This window comes from Physcomitrium patens, chromosome 13, assembly GCF_059467195.1.
Source record: "Physcomitrium patens ecotype Gransden chromosome 13, ASM5946719v1, whole genome shotgun sequence".
NCBI lineage: Eukaryota > Viridiplantae > Streptophyta > Bryopsida > Funariales > Funariaceae > Physcomitrium > Physcomitrium patens.
The window spans coordinates 1,914,359-1,929,760 of record NC_143422.1 but is presented as its reverse complement, the minus strand read 5'-3'; the positions used below and the strand labels follow the sequence as shown (position 1 = coordinate 1,929,760).

Below are 15,402 nucleotides of genomic sequence, written 5' to 3'. Positions count from 1 at the left end.
TTTCTCTTTTTTCTTTTTTTCTTTCCTCTAAATATAAGAACTATAATTGAAAGAAGCAATATAAAATTTTAACAAAAAGTCAAGGATTGTTTAGAATGTGGCCTATTATAATTAAATGTAAAATCAAATTTTATTTTCTTTCACTTCATACATAAATGTGGATAATTTAAAATTAATTTATAAAATACTACTAGGTATTAATTAGGAAATATTTTAAATTTATACTTGCAAAAAGTTTAAGAAATTCATTCTTTACCATAAACTCCTATATGTTTTTAAAATAACTCTTATAAGATTTTGAAAAAAAAGTTTTATAAATTACAGATTATCTTCATATTATACTATTTTATATAAAAATAACTACTCAAAATAATATTTTTATCCAAAGTGGTAATGCAATTTTTAGGTTTTTTTTCTTAAATCACATTTTAATCATTTTTTAGTCATAAAAGAAATCTAAGAACCACAAAATTTATTTTGGAACATATTTATACAATTCTACTAGTTTATTGAATGTTGTATGAAAAAATATGCTTTAGTAATAATTAGATTCATAGAATTTAATTATTTATAATAAATTTGTTGAAGGAAAAAAAATTACATGCATAAGAAATGTTTCAAAAATAAAGTTATTTTATCCATATCCAAAACAATATACACAAGTATTGTGATTTTATCAAGCTTAACTTTAAGATTGTTAAAACCTTCATAAACAATTCAAAAAATGCTCTAAGCATTCATTATATAAGACATATACCATGCTACATAAGGCAATGCTTCTTCCTCTCTCTATAGCAAAGAAAAGATAAATTTGATCAATTTCTTCTATCAAAGGTGGTCAACAATATGAAGTTGATCAATTCATTTGGCTATGATGTCAAGCTTGAATATCTCCTCATTTAAAAATTAATCAAAAAATTGAACATATCCAATTCTTCTAGAAATGATGTCAATTGTGAGTAATTACTAATACCAAAAGTAGTCAACTCTTTTAACAATAATGCCAAGCTTGAGCAACTCTACAAACTACAAATATTTCAAGATGTAAGATTACCCAATTACTTTGGCAATGCTATCAAGTTTGAACAATCTCTCATATTCAAGATACTCAAAGTTGTAAAATTAACCAATTCTTTTGATAATTATGTCAATTTTAAGTAATTACTAATATCAAAAATATTCAATAATGGTAGAACTCATAATAGAACAAGTAGAAATTTTGAAATAAAGATGTCAATAAAATTAATTACATCCATATAATCTTAAATTCTAAATTTTTAAATTTAACATACCAAAAGTTAAAATCCTAAAACCAAAGTCAAAGCAATTATATCCTCCAAACTAGGATATTATGTAAGAAAGTGTTTATATTACTAAACTTATCAACCTCAAAAATAGAAAGGTACATTATGTTAAAATTAAAAAGTAAAGGTGTCAAGAAACTAGAAATACTTACATAATTCTAACTTGTAAATTATAAGTTTCAAATCATAAACTTATCATTCACTTTAAAAATTAAACAAATTAGATATTTTATTTGTATGCTTACAATAATCTTCTTGTCTTTATAAATATCTTATCTAGATTTAATTTTATATTTTATACTAACTTGTGAGTTTAATAACTATTGATTTTTTACTTGTTTAAAAAGTATCTTTCTAAAAATGCATTGACCATTCATTTTGACAATGATGTCAAGCTTAAGCACCCTCTTATATCAAAGGTAGTCAAACATGTAAGGTTGTCTAATTTATTTGGTAATGATGTCAAACTTTTGCAATATCTCAAATACAAGGTAGTCAAAGATGTGAGGTTGCCTAATTCATTAAGCAATGATGTCAAGCTTGAGCATCCATTCATACTTAAGGTAGTCAAATATGTGAGGTTGTCCAATTCATTTAGCAATGATGTCAAGCTTTTGCACCCATTCATTTTTAAGCTAGTCAAAGATGTGAGGTTGCCCAATTCATTTGGCAATGATGTCAAGCTTGAGCACATTCTTATATCAAAGGTAGTCAAAGATGTGAGGTTGCCCAATTCAATTGGCAATGATGTCAAGCTTGAGCACCCATTCAATTTTAAGGTAGTCAAAGATGGAGGTTGCCCAATTCATTTGGCAATGATGTCAAGCTTTTGCACCCATTCAATTTTAAGGTAGTCAAAGATGTGAGGTTGTCCAATTCATTTGGCAATGATGTCAAGCTTGAGCATCCAATCATGTGTGAAGTAGTCAAAGAATTGAGGTTGCCCAATTCATTTGGCAATGATGTCAAGCTTGAGCACCCTCTTAAATCAAAGGTAGACAAAGATGTGAGGTTGCCCAATTCATTTGGCAATGATGTCAAGCTTGAGCACCACTCCATATTTAAGGTAGTCAAAGATGTGAGGTTGCCCAATTCATTTGGCAATGATGTCAAGCTTGAGCACCACTCCATATTTAAGGTAGTCAAAGATGTGAGGTTGCCCAATTCATTTGGCAATGATGTCAACCTTGAGCACCACTCCATATTTAAGGTAGTCAAAGATGTGAGGTTGCCCAATTCATTTGGCAATGATGTCAACCTTGAGCACCCTCTTAAATCAAAAGTAGTCAAAGATGTGAGGTTGCCTAATTCATTTAGCAATGATGTCAAGCTTGAGCAATACTCTAAATATAAGGTAGTCAAAGATGTGAGGTTGCCCAATTCATTTGGCAATGATGTCAAGCTTGAGCACCACTCCATATTTAAGGTAGTCAAAGATGTGAGGTTGCCCAATTCATTTGGCAATGATGTAAACCTTGAGCACCCTCTTAAATCAAAGGTAGTCAAAGATGTGAGGTTGCCTAATTCATTTGGCAATGATGTCAAGCTTGAGCAATACTCTAAATATAAGGTAGTCAAAGATGTAAGGTTGCCCAACTTATTTGGCAATGATGTCAAGCTTGAGCACCATTATATATCAATGGTAGTCAAAGATGTGAGGTTGCCCAATTCATTTGGCAATGATGTCAATCTTGGGCAAACTAGTACAAAACATCTTAAGTTGACTAAATGTGTTGTCAACTTCAAAAACCTTCCCAAATCATCTTTGGATGTGACATCACAATCATTACAAATTAATAATCGGAGTGATGAAAAGCATGCACTTTTCATTTCACTAAACTTAAACCCCTTCACATTGTTGCAACACAATCCCTCCAACTATGACATAATATGATTCAAAGACACCACAAAATTAGATTCTTTGCATCAAAAGTCAACTTCATATATACATAAATTTCAATACAATACAAATTAAATAAATCAACTAAGAAAGTTACATCAATATGCATTTCTAACACATATTAATACCAAAATGATACAATTATATTACATCTCCAATCTTCAAACCTTCATTCTTGTTTATCATTATTACTTCCATACATGCTATTTGAATAATGGTCAAGTCCAATACCTTTTCATTAATTCCATCAGACACCTCTTCATTCATATTCCACATTCGTGTGTTCGTATATTCTATTTCTGTTTCAACAATCTTTCTACCCATGTCTCGTAGTTGATCATGCACTCTTATAACTCCATATTTGTGTACTTTTATCAATGATTGGTTAATCAATGTATTTAATGTATATTCCATATCTTCTTTTGCTCTTTTTTCTTCTATGTTGGACCATATTCGCAATGCTCTTTCTTTCAACATGCCTTCCAAAAACACATCATTGTTAAAAAAACAACATATATCCAAAAACATTTTCTTCTCTTCAACTCTCAAGTTATCAAAACTTACTCTCAATATATTCCAAATCTTATAATCACTATTCTTTTCATCTCCATCCAACTCTCTTCCCCTCTTCAATCTTTGAAAAGCTCGCTCCCAACATCTCAATCTCTTTTTATCTCTTAAATATGCACCCATAACTTTCAAACTCAATGGTAGGCCATTGCATGCTTTCACAATCTTTTTGCCAACTTCAACAAGTTCATTAGGCAATTTGCCTTCATGTCCACAAGAATGAGTGATAAACAACCTCAATCTTGTTTCTTCATCAAGTTCTTCAATATTTATTTTACATAGTTCAATACCACAATGCTCCATAACTTCCCCATTTTGAGTTGTGACAATTAATGTACTACCACTCATTGAAAATAAATCATCCATAGGCACAACATCTTCAATTTGATTTTGATTTATTACATTGTCAAAGACTATAATGACTCTTTTTCTAGACAAAAACAACTTCAACATTTTTTGTGATTCTTTCAAATCCTTTGGTTTTGCTTCAACTTTCAATTGTTCTAAGATGTGGCACAGGCTTTGGTAACAATCACTTGTACTTTCATCACACTCAATAAAGCATGAGGCATCATACATATGCTTCACATTATTCAATGTTGTCTTTGCTATTGTAGTCTTGCCTATTCCACCCATTCCAACAAGACACAATGCTTTCACTTTGCTTATACATAAATTTGATATTTGCAATAAGCATTGATTTCTACCAAGCACTTCTTCCTCAACCATATCAACCTACAATAAGGATTAAACAAACAATCAACACAAAGAATAAAGTAAACACTCACAAAGCAAATACTACATTTTAATCTAGAACTTTAAACTAGTAGTCTTTTACCACAACTCACTATTATCACATCATGTAATTTTGAGTACAAATAAAAACCCTAAACAATCAAATCACTTCAATACATTCTTACCTCATTTAAAAAAATTGGTTTTGGAACAAATACTTTTTTGGATAATTGTTGTAACTCTATATTTTCATAACCATTATTCTTTGATATACCATAATATTTTGTTTCTACTACAACAACTCCACTCATAATCTTTTTCTTCAACATTAAAAGTCTTTCACAAATGTTTGCAAACTTTGGTCGATGCAATGGATTTAAGTTCTAACACTCTTTGATAAGCTCCGTCAATTCATTGCAATTTGGAGGTAATTCCGGTCTTTCACCTCTTTCTATTCTTTCTAATATCTCTGTTCTCTTACAATCATCAAATGGATCTCTTTTGGAAAGAATCTTACAACATACCATTGCAAATGAAAACACATCAGCATCAAAAGGGCACATTGTCATCGTTTCATATTTTTTCTTCAATACCTCTGGAGCTATGTAGGAAGTACTACCATAAATATAATTATTCTCTATTGCTTCTGGATTGCTACCAACTTCAATCTTAGATATTCCAAAATCAATCACTTTTACAATAGCATATCGAACAATCTTGTTCATCACTTTCTTCTCCACAACATTAACCAAAATGTAGTCAGGCTTCAAATCACGATGTGCAATGTGCATGTCATGTAAGTAAGACATCCCTCTCGCAATTTGATACATGATATCAATTAAAAATATGTCAGATGTCCCTCCATTTGTTTCCAACATATGCGTTAGACTTGTTTGCATCAATTCCATCCCCAAATAGACATGATCATTCTTCATTTCAAATGAGGAACATCCATTATATTCATTTGTAATACTTTTCATTGCAAAATAATATGATATCAAGTTGGGATGGCTTAGATTAGCTAGGATGTTTGCTTCTTTTACAAAAGAATTCACATACACATTGTTCATCTTTTTGGTTGCACACAAAAGACCATACCACTTTGATTTATACACTTTTCCATAAGATCCTTCACCTATAGGTTTTATAAAATCAACAGTTTCCATATTTAATGATAATTTCAAATCATCCAATTCTCCACCTTCTATGCAATGCAAGTTTCTCACCCTTAATAATAGATGCTTTGCCAATCCACAATTTTCAAAATTTCCTTCTTCATTTAAAAGAATCAATCTTTCATACAAACACCTTTCATCACCTTCTACTTCATCATAGGTTGCAACATGAATAGTATCAAAAACCTTCTCTTCAAACATTTTACCAAAGTCCTTCAAAAGGACATGAGTTGCTACTTTATAACAACACTTCAAGTCCAAAAGTAGTTCTCTAAAAGTCTCTTTGTTCTTCAATTGAATCACTGCTGCTTTGCACCATTTCTTTTTCCCACAATTCTTCACCAATACATAAGCTTTATCCAATGTAATCATCAACTCCCTCAATAAATCCCCATATTTTAATCCATCATTGCTATAACTCATCAAGTAGTCATACACCTTCATAACATGTTCAATCCTCTTGCATAAAATTGTACATTGGTTTTTGTTTAATATGTCTTCTTTTTTCAACAAAACCTTCAATGCTACAATATAGGCTTGACATCCTCTCCAAACATCTCCACCAATACCTTCCATGTTTGATATTGTGTCAATATCTTGCAAACAATCATTAGACTGTTTCATACTAGTTAAGTATCTTTCCTTCCATACACATGGATCAGACCTCAACACCAAAATATATTTCTTGATCAACTCCAAAACATATGCCATACTCACCTGCTCACAAATTATCCAATATTCAACCTGTTCCCATACGTTCACAATTTTACATTAGATTTACTTTCTTAGCTATTCTACACACTCTTGTCTACATTGCTACACCAAGCATATCATCTTCTGTCCTACACAACACATGTATCATTCTAGCAATACCTCTTCAGCTTTAGAGACTTTAGAGGAATGCTTATCTGATGCATTCCTAAGTGTAACCAAGGTGCTCACAGAAGAGAACCTATAATTCACTGCCATAACGCCCATCATGTCACTACGTCTCCTAATGCATTGGCGTACCCATTCCAAATTACATGCAAGATCCTGCGTTTTGTACAAGTAGCTTCGGCACATTTCACTATGATCTCATACATCTGCATAAGCATTTGAAACATGTGAGCGCCCACAACATTCACCTGAAAAGAAAGTGTCTCCAGACGGAGCAGTCGACGCTGGTGTGGACGGTACGCGTATAGGATACCGCACATGCAATGGCGGAAGAGGAAATCTGCTGATAAACAAGCTCCCGGTTAAAAAAATCGTACTCACATCAGTTCCACTTGCGTACTCCTGGAACTCCGTAAAACCGGACGCCGTAATAGTGCTCAATTGTTATGATCTTTCAAAAAAGACAATTGCGCAACTCAACATCATCGATGAGAAACTACGAGCGTGAATGAAGAGTTAACAGTACAACACTCTGGTTGAAACACGCAACAAATTTTGGAAGCCACCCATCCGTGAAATTTCCGAGTACAGATTCCGACCACTCGATGACATCTTCATTACGGACGAGATGCTGATTATGGAACTACCCATGTGAAACGGGAATCAGTACAGTCATTGTTTCTTTCAAGCACCAGTTTATCAACCCAATGAATTACGAAGCCACGAAGGCTTGATATTTCTTGGTGTAAATGGTTAACTAACTTGATTTTCTCGTCCAATCCGAGACAAACTACATAATTGTTTCAATCAATATGGGGAGGGGGGGTGCACCAGTTGAACTGGATATCAAGCACGATAAGCAGTTCTTGCTGAATTGAGCTCCTACCTCATAAAAGATTCAGATTGAATATCACCAGCTCAGAACTTCAATGACTCAGACAACCTAAAATTGATTCAAACCAGAAAGTAGATTGTCGGCAGAAATAATCCATGTTTGCGTTTCCAAATAACATGATGCAGGGATGACCTGAAATGATCTATGACTGCTTTTAAGCTGGGTAGGTATGTAGTTGACAGACATGTAGCTACCCACAGCAACGAAAGTGACACAGTACATATCGATAGACCCTCGTTACCGACAAAAAGTACACTCGCTAAAAATAAAACGATGTTGCATGCAGACCCTCCTAACTAGAAACGAAGTGCTGATGTTATAACGTATCAGCCTACGGTCACTTAAGTTTCAACTCGACCTAAGAATATGCATTTGCAACGTTGGACCTAAGATTTGGGAACAATCAAAGTTGGGAACCATGCGGCACACCAACCCGAGGCTGCCACGAGATCCCCAGAACGCCATGACATCAGGCAAGTGGAGGTGTGTTAAGGAGTTAACAGACGAGGAATATGAGAGAGCAGGTTCGGATGGGAATTGTGAGATCCGGTTCACCGCACTAGAGAGAGGAGGGAGCACTGTGCAGAAACAAAGATCGATTGAGCAAGAGAAGAGAAGAAAGGATGAGACGAGCATACACACATACCTGGGAGGCAGGCAGGCAGAGGAACGGGAGGCGAGGGAAGGGGCAGGTTGCAGTGCAAGTGACGTGGGGGTGGAGATGGCAGCGATACGTTCGTTAGATTGCAGGCATGGGGAAGAGAACGAGTGGCGAGAATCACGAGAGGAATGAAGAAGGAGAAGGGCACGGCAGTGCAGGGGCAGAGCAGGGTTAGGATTAGCTAGGGGGGAGGGAGGGTTAGGGTTAGGGAGGAGGGGCATCTTGGAAGCTGTCAAAGCCGCAAGACCAGGTGTGGAGGCCCAGCAAGTCCAATGATTGATGATGGCATTGATGCATTTCCACCCATCCCAACAAAGTCGTCACCTCGACTTTCCTCACTCGCTCCCTCTTAGCCAATGTTTACGGATATGCATGCATTCAAATATCAAGGTATCAACAAACTTGAAAATGTTTGGTTGTGCTTTTGGACACGAATTTGGATATTTTGATGCAGCTTCAAACACAAAAAAAATCTTTTTGTGAAATATTATTGATGAGAGTTTTTTACATGAAATTTATTCAACGGAGTGGCAAAGAAAGCACTTGATGCACAAGGAGGGGACAAAGAATTGTTACTTGATGGTAAAGAACTTTATTTGGAATACTGATAAGGGATGGTTATTGTTGGAGTTGCGATAGCCACTACAGTTTTAACTTATAGTACAAACAATGAATGTTGAGAAAGTTGTGTGCAAATAATAGATTAATCGAAAACTTTACCTGTGCAAAGTTATTGTCATGTCTTCATTAGCTTTACTCAGTAGAAGTTACTGGCTCTTATAAAGATCTTTTTTGGTTCCTACTTGACATTCTGCAGGTCCTATCATCGAAGAAGTGCATGATGAAGAAGCTGAGAAGTCGATGTCTGGAAACGACACGCAGCCATTAGAAAGTACTGATGATCGAGAAAAGAACATTCCAATATGCCAAATTGTGAAGCGTCTACTGCTACCAGTAACTCTGTTCTGGTAATTCCCAACACAGCTGCTTTTGGTGATACCCTTTCTGCTTTGAAGCAGAATCCTGAGATGTTGACATGAGTTATTTCTTTTCCCTTGTCCTATCCCCTCCCTCCCCCTGTTCCTAATGGTTTTTATTTTGACGTATGTTCAACCTGCAGGATCATTTGCTATAATCACCATTTTTGTCTGATGCACGATTTTTCTTGTTTTGATTCATGTCAATTGACAAAGATCAATGTGTGCTATTAGTTTAAAAAAAGTAATCCATACAAGTAACTTGTGTGCCAATTGTTTTGCCAATTTTCTGGTCAGGAACATGCACTCAGTTTTGTCAACAGTGAATCAGGACATAATTGCTGCAATGAGCAGCCGTCAAATGTCCCCTAAAATGGTGAAATTTGCCACAAATATGATGGAACAGCTGTCTCCTGAAGACATGGAGAGAATGATGAATTTGGCCAGTACACCCCAGATGCCAATGCCCCGGAGGCACTTCTCCAAATACCACAAGACACATCTTCAGCAATTCCAAGTACATCTCAATATGCTTCAGTCAAGGCCACATCTGGACTCCAAATCACACCAGATGCAAGCTTCAGATCTGGAGTTCGGACACTTGGTACTAATATACCTAGCATGGAAGACTTTAGTCCCGAAATGAAGGAACACATGAGGAAGCAGATGAAGGACCCAGCAATGAAGCAGGTGTGTGTTTGGTTGATCTAGTACAAGATTGATACTGACCCACTTTGATCCTATTACTTAATTATTTTCGCACATGGGCTTTTTTTATTATTAATATCCCTAAAATTTCTTATTTATTAAGGTTGGCTCTTGTATTTTTATTAATTTTAGTACTCCATGGTATGGAAACATGGTAGTAGGTAGTATAAAGTGTCATTTTGCAGGTGATGGCTGAAATGACACCTGAAATGATGACCAGCATGAGTGAGCAACTTGGCATGAAACTTAGTCACAAGCCCAGCAAGCCAGTTTGAGCCCAGAGACACTTGAACAAATCGTAAGTATGTTCTTTTCTTTCATTGCCTGTTAGGCTTGCTGCTCTAGTATATATTATGTTGGGCTATTGTATAATGATCTGTTCAATTTACATGATTTCTCTTCATGACATTGATGGGTTATTTGTGCAGATGCTATGGGCTGAAAAGGCCCAAAAGACAACCCACCAAGCACGATCCACCAAGAATTGGTTATTAAGAAGATCAGGCTTGATACTATCTTTAGTAATTTTAGTAGTTGCAGTTATTTTGAAACAATTAGGTTACATTGGTTCCTAACTGAACTTGCCCATTTCCAGCTTCTTTAACTCTCAGTTGGCATTCTTATAAAGTTGACAGTGTGCTCACATTGCATAGTTTAAGGAAGGTGAACATGCAACTGCTAAGTGGAGTCTAACTCTACTAAAGTTAGTGGTAACCACCAACTTCATTGTTATCAAGAAAACAGATTGAGGGTTGATTGAAATTCTAAAATATTGAATTGAATTGAACAAAATTCTACTCAGAATTGTTTCTATGATAGTTGGTTCTGAATATGTAGAGTTCTTCAATTGCTTATTCTATTTTGATACTCACATGGATGTGCTTAGGCACAATGTACCTTTCATGACTTTAAATTGGAAAAAACTGAGTATGAGGGTTCAGGGATTAGTTAAATGAGGTATTTATGCCATTTCTTATGCCATCATCCCAACTAAGTACATTACGCTGAAATGGGCATGATAATAAAACAATTAATAAATTAGACTCCATATAAACTAAAAGTTCCAATCATGATTAAGGAATAGGTAGATTGATAACTACTTGAAAAGACATACTATTTACCTATCTAATCAGATGCATAATTGACCTCAAACCATATATTTCAAAACTGAAATAGTAAATAAGCACTGTGTTGGAATAAGCAACATACAACCATGGACCAAAACTATACAAAAGATTTCTATGTACATTATATGAATATTGAGCTCATAGCCACTGAAAGGGATGGCAGACCTGCCTAGGAACATAATAATATGCATTACAATTCTATAAAGAGCAACAATAATAGGGAAAGCTAATGTACTCTTAGAGGATGACTGATTGCATATGTCCCGATATGCCACTGTTTCGGTTGGAAAAACTTCTTCAACTTCTTCCAGCAGATGCTTCCATAGTGCATGAAATTTCAAAAGCCACAGTTGAGCCAATTTTTCAATATATGTACTACCAAAATATAGATTAAGAGATATCTCCAAAGTAAAGAAATGAACCAATCTTAATGTAGAACACCTCCTACATCTGAAACCAAGTCCTTGAACCATATACAATACTCAATGCATTTACTTACCTTAGAGGAATCCACCTTGCCTTTTGATGTTTGATTCTTTTGAATACAACCATTTAGTAGATGCTTTGTATGCTCATCAGGGTTCCAGCCTTCATCTATGAAGCTGCTCATATTCAGCCAACCATTACAAATGTTTAAAAACTCAACATAGCTATAAGTAATGAAAGATCCATAAAACTTCAACCATATTACTGTAGAACTCAACCACAAAGAAGATCCCATATCAATGTCACCAAGTCAATTAATTAGTTCTGGCATTTTCATTCATACAGCCAATTCAGTAAAATAGCAAAACCTAAGTTCCTGCCGTAAAGAGACCAATTTGTAGTCGAGAATGAAACCGTGATTGAAAATTGTTTAAGAACCATTGCTTAAACAGATTACTAAATTAATTGATTTACCAAAACAATTAATTGGGTATTTAGTAATTCTGGGTAAACAAAGAAATCTTACACATGCAATGAACAAAATCTAAAGCAAAAACTTTCAAAGCCAGAATTACCTCGATGGTTTACTATGAATTATGTTCTGAATCATGAAAAAAATTAAAGCTACATACAAATCAATTCAGGCAGTAACGTGTCCACTTACTTCAAGACTTCCAATGGAATCTGAATGTGACTATGATTTATTATTATTATTATTATTATTATTTGTAATTCTAGAATTTTCTACAAATAATACTAAAATAACATTTATCTAATTTAGGAAACTTTTGTTTGATTCCTATAATTCCAAAAATATTTTGTCTTTGCACAATTCGTTTTGTAAGTATTTTATTTAGAGAAAAAACATGTTTTCTTTTGTAAATTCAGTTACATATCAAGGAAAAAGCATGAAGATACTATTATTATTATTCTGGACAAGGGTGATAAGACTAACCATTGACCTTCTCAAGGGCCAAACATCCCTTGTTGTTGGATGTTAATGTGATCCCTCAATTGTAATACATCAATAATGTAATAGAACATATAGATACATATTGTAGGTTCTTATCAATATTTACATCATTCTTCTCTGGATACATTCTTAGATATAGATTAATATTGTTTTAACTTTGGCTACAGTATATATATTTGTATTTTCTCAACAAAAAGAAGACCATTTTTATATTCTCTATTATGTTTTTATTCTTATTTTCAAAATAATTAATAATTTTTGTTTCATAATCTTAGGAAAAAAAATGGTATTTAAAAAAAGAAAAAAGAAAAAAGAAAAAAGAGTGTATATTTCAAATTTAAGTTTTAAAACTTATTTGTATTTTTTGTTAGCAATTTTTATATAAAGTTGATATTGTTTCTTGTATGTTTAGACATAAGTAACAAGTATTTGACATTGAAAATTAAATCATGATTAAATCATATTGATACACCACCATATTTTGAAGTAATTCCAATTGTATCAACATTTAAACTTAAAATTCAAAATACATCTTACTACAACTAAAGCATATCAATTTATTAATCTGAGAAAAAACATTGTTATCAGTGAATATGTTGCTTTCAATTGTTATCAAGGAGAAATTTTACAACATTCAATTTTGTCTGTATTGATTGATACACCTTCATTAGGGCATGTATCTTTTATGTCCATTGATGAAGAAGAATAAACACACCACAGTATATCCAAATGAAAAAGAAGCATCACTTGTATTTTCTTTTATTTATTTAATAACGAAAAGTTATTTCTTTTTATTTATTTATACTTTTTAATAGTATGAGAGTGTGTGTGCATAAATATATAGACCAATAGATTGATATGTATTGAGAGAGGAATCAGATAATAACAAGATGATGAGGAGAGAGAGTTATTGTTGCGAAGAAGTCCCTGAATGATCCCAGATGACCATGACAAGGACGATGATCCCTATCCCCGTGCCCAACTTTATGGCGGGATAGCAGACGTGGACGATGACGAGGCATGCTGAGTAGCGACACGCCAGCATCCAGCTGTCACGATGGGTCCTACCCAATGCTGGGAGACCACGTCATCATTGCCTGTTTTTGAAGGGAAAGGGCGGAAGGAATGTTGCATTGGGGTCCTAATTTGGGGTTTTCGGATCTTCTAGAATCTTTGATCCTATTCATCAATCGCCAGAAGCAGCAGAAGAAGGTGAAGAAAGTTTGGCTTGGATTTGCTTGGCTCGGCTTGACTTGGCTTGACTTGGCTTGACTTGGCTTGGTGTGGTGGTGCCGACTGAGGGCGGGTCCTCGCAGCTTTTGATGCTTGGGAAATTTGATCACCGCATTCCGGGTAACACTCCATGTGGCTGCTCACCCTAACCCGACTTTCCTAGAATTTCTGTTATTGCGGGTCCGTGGCGACTTTTCCTCTGCGCCGACGAGAAGGGACTTGAATTTTTTCCATGGTTTACACTGGTAAACGGTGGCGAAGGATGTAATGGGGGAAGCTGGCATCCCGAGTAGAGGTACACTGCGTGGGAATTGGTGCTGTAAATGAGAAATGCTGTTGAATTAATTGTGTTGAAGGATTCTTCAGGCGGTTTGAAACTTGATCGAGGTGAGGAGGACTGATGGATGGATGCGACTGGAGTCCGTTTTATTGTGACGAAGGAATGATGAATGGAATGTTCTAGACAAAGCAGGTATGGCTGTCTCATTCGTTAATGAAATGTTGATGATTGAAGGCTGATTGGAATTGTGATCACGAAAATCCTATTTTCTCTTTCTTCGATTCTCTGCTGCGTTCGTTGTTTGCATTTGTGAATTTTTAGCGGGAAATGGTCAAGGACGAACGTGATGGTTTGTGCGTAGTCTTGTACGTTTATGTCATTTGTGGTGAAGAACAATTGATGCGGTTACATTGGCTGTTACCTCCAGCCACAGAAATTGCTGATTCATGGATCACTGTACTTTCTGGACCTTCTTAACACACATCTGCGTGGATATTTGTGCATACTATCCGACTAGGAATGCCTTGAAGAAGTCCACCTCTCCCGTCTTTTCCGTAATGACATCCCGTCATAGTTCTCTTGAAGAAGCTATTGAAATCCTGATATTTATTTAGAATGAAGGCATTATATTACAATACTATTGTCTTTTACTTGCACGCAGAGATGAACACCTACGGGACAAAAAAGCCGTTGTGATTTGCTATTGGCAAGACCTGCATTGCCTAACGAGGCAGACATGTACCATACACTCTATGTCAAGAAAATTCATGAATGTATTTCCTCGGGAAAGAGACGGGCCGAGGGAGGGAGGGTGGAGGTGATGAGGAAACGAGGAAGGAGGGAGACTGTTCCAGACAGTTGAGGAGCAGGTGGGATGGTGGAACGGGTACAGCAGAAAGAACCACGCGGACGTAGCAATTGTATGGGGCAACGATTTCAGATGGTGGACATGATATTTTCCGAAAGGGCACATTACTGCTTCACCTCCTTCGCATAGTTCAATCACTGTTTGATCTTGTGAAATACGTTGACTTAGTAACTTAGGAGTCCCTGCAGGATTGTTTGTGTGATGGGAGCAATTTTCATATTTTTGTATAGATCTTTTTTTTTTTGGGTTTTCTCCGTGAAATTTAGCTTCTAATCCTCAACGTCGAATCGATATCTTGCATTTGTATGTAGAGCCGGCGTAGTGTCCTCATGGAAACCTTGTAGATAAGTTTTCAAGTCACACGGTGTGCATAGAGAATCGGTGTATCATCTTCAGAAGGTTAGTGCAGAGTGCTCTAGCTTGATTCAAATTTTGTCATCTGGAATTTTATCTCATGGTTTTCCCAGAGATTGTCTTTGGAGTATAACTTGATGGCTGCATCCATGTTCTTCTTTACACTGGAAGGACAATGAACCGCCAGTGCCCACTCAATAGAATGGAAGGTTTTCTGCACAGTTTTGGATTAAACCAGAAAACTATGTGTACAGTATGCTTCCCACTAGATTTCTAAGTTTTTTTTTGTTTCATTTTTGTCTATATATATATATATATATATATACATAAATATATG

General features: G+C 35.2%; 2 protein-coding genes, 1 long non-coding RNA gene and 1 pseudogene across 4 annotated transcripts; 2 read left to right on the top strand and 2 right to left on the bottom strand.

Annotated features, from left to right (window-relative positions):
- Positions 1-621: 621 nt before the first annotated feature.
- LOC112290683 (uncharacterized) lies at positions 622-6,395 on the bottom strand. The gene is given in 3 exon segments (XM_024537244.3): positions 622-3,182; positions 3,436-4,509; positions 4,695-6,395. Coding segments are annotated over 3 exon segments (3,024 nt in total). The 3' UTR covers positions 622-2,933.
- LOC112290684 (uncharacterized) lies at positions 6,343-8,355 on the bottom strand. 2 transcript variants are annotated; one of them, XM_073538287.2, is made up of 3 exons: positions 8,105-8,355; positions 6,812-6,906; positions 6,343-6,428 (listed from the first exon to the last, which is right to left on the bottom strand). In XM_073538287.2, the coding sequence occupies exons 1-3, from the start codon at positions 8,338-8,340 to the stop codon at positions 6,424-6,426; spliced, it is 336 nt and encodes a 111-aa protein (XP_073394388.1). In that variant the 5' UTR covers positions 8,341-8,355; the 3' UTR covers positions 6,343-6,423. The 2 variants fall into 2 exon arrangements, with proteins under 2 accessions (XP_073394388.1, XP_090111286.1); XM_090255160.1 differs by having other exon boundaries at positions 6,413-6,906.
- A 937-nt stretch (positions 8,356-9,292) lies between these two features.
- On the top strand, positions 9,293-10,926 carry LOC149987896 (uncharacterized; annotated as a pseudogene).
- Positions 10,927-13,689: 2,763 nt separating this feature from the next.
- On the top strand, positions 13,690-14,966 carry LOC112290359 (uncharacterized). The gene is made up of 2 exons (XR_002972147.3): positions 13,690-14,035; positions 14,505-14,966. It is a non-coding gene; the product is annotated as an uncharacterized LOC112290359 (long non-coding RNA).
- The last annotated feature ends 436 nt before the right edge of the window (positions 14,967-15,402 follow it).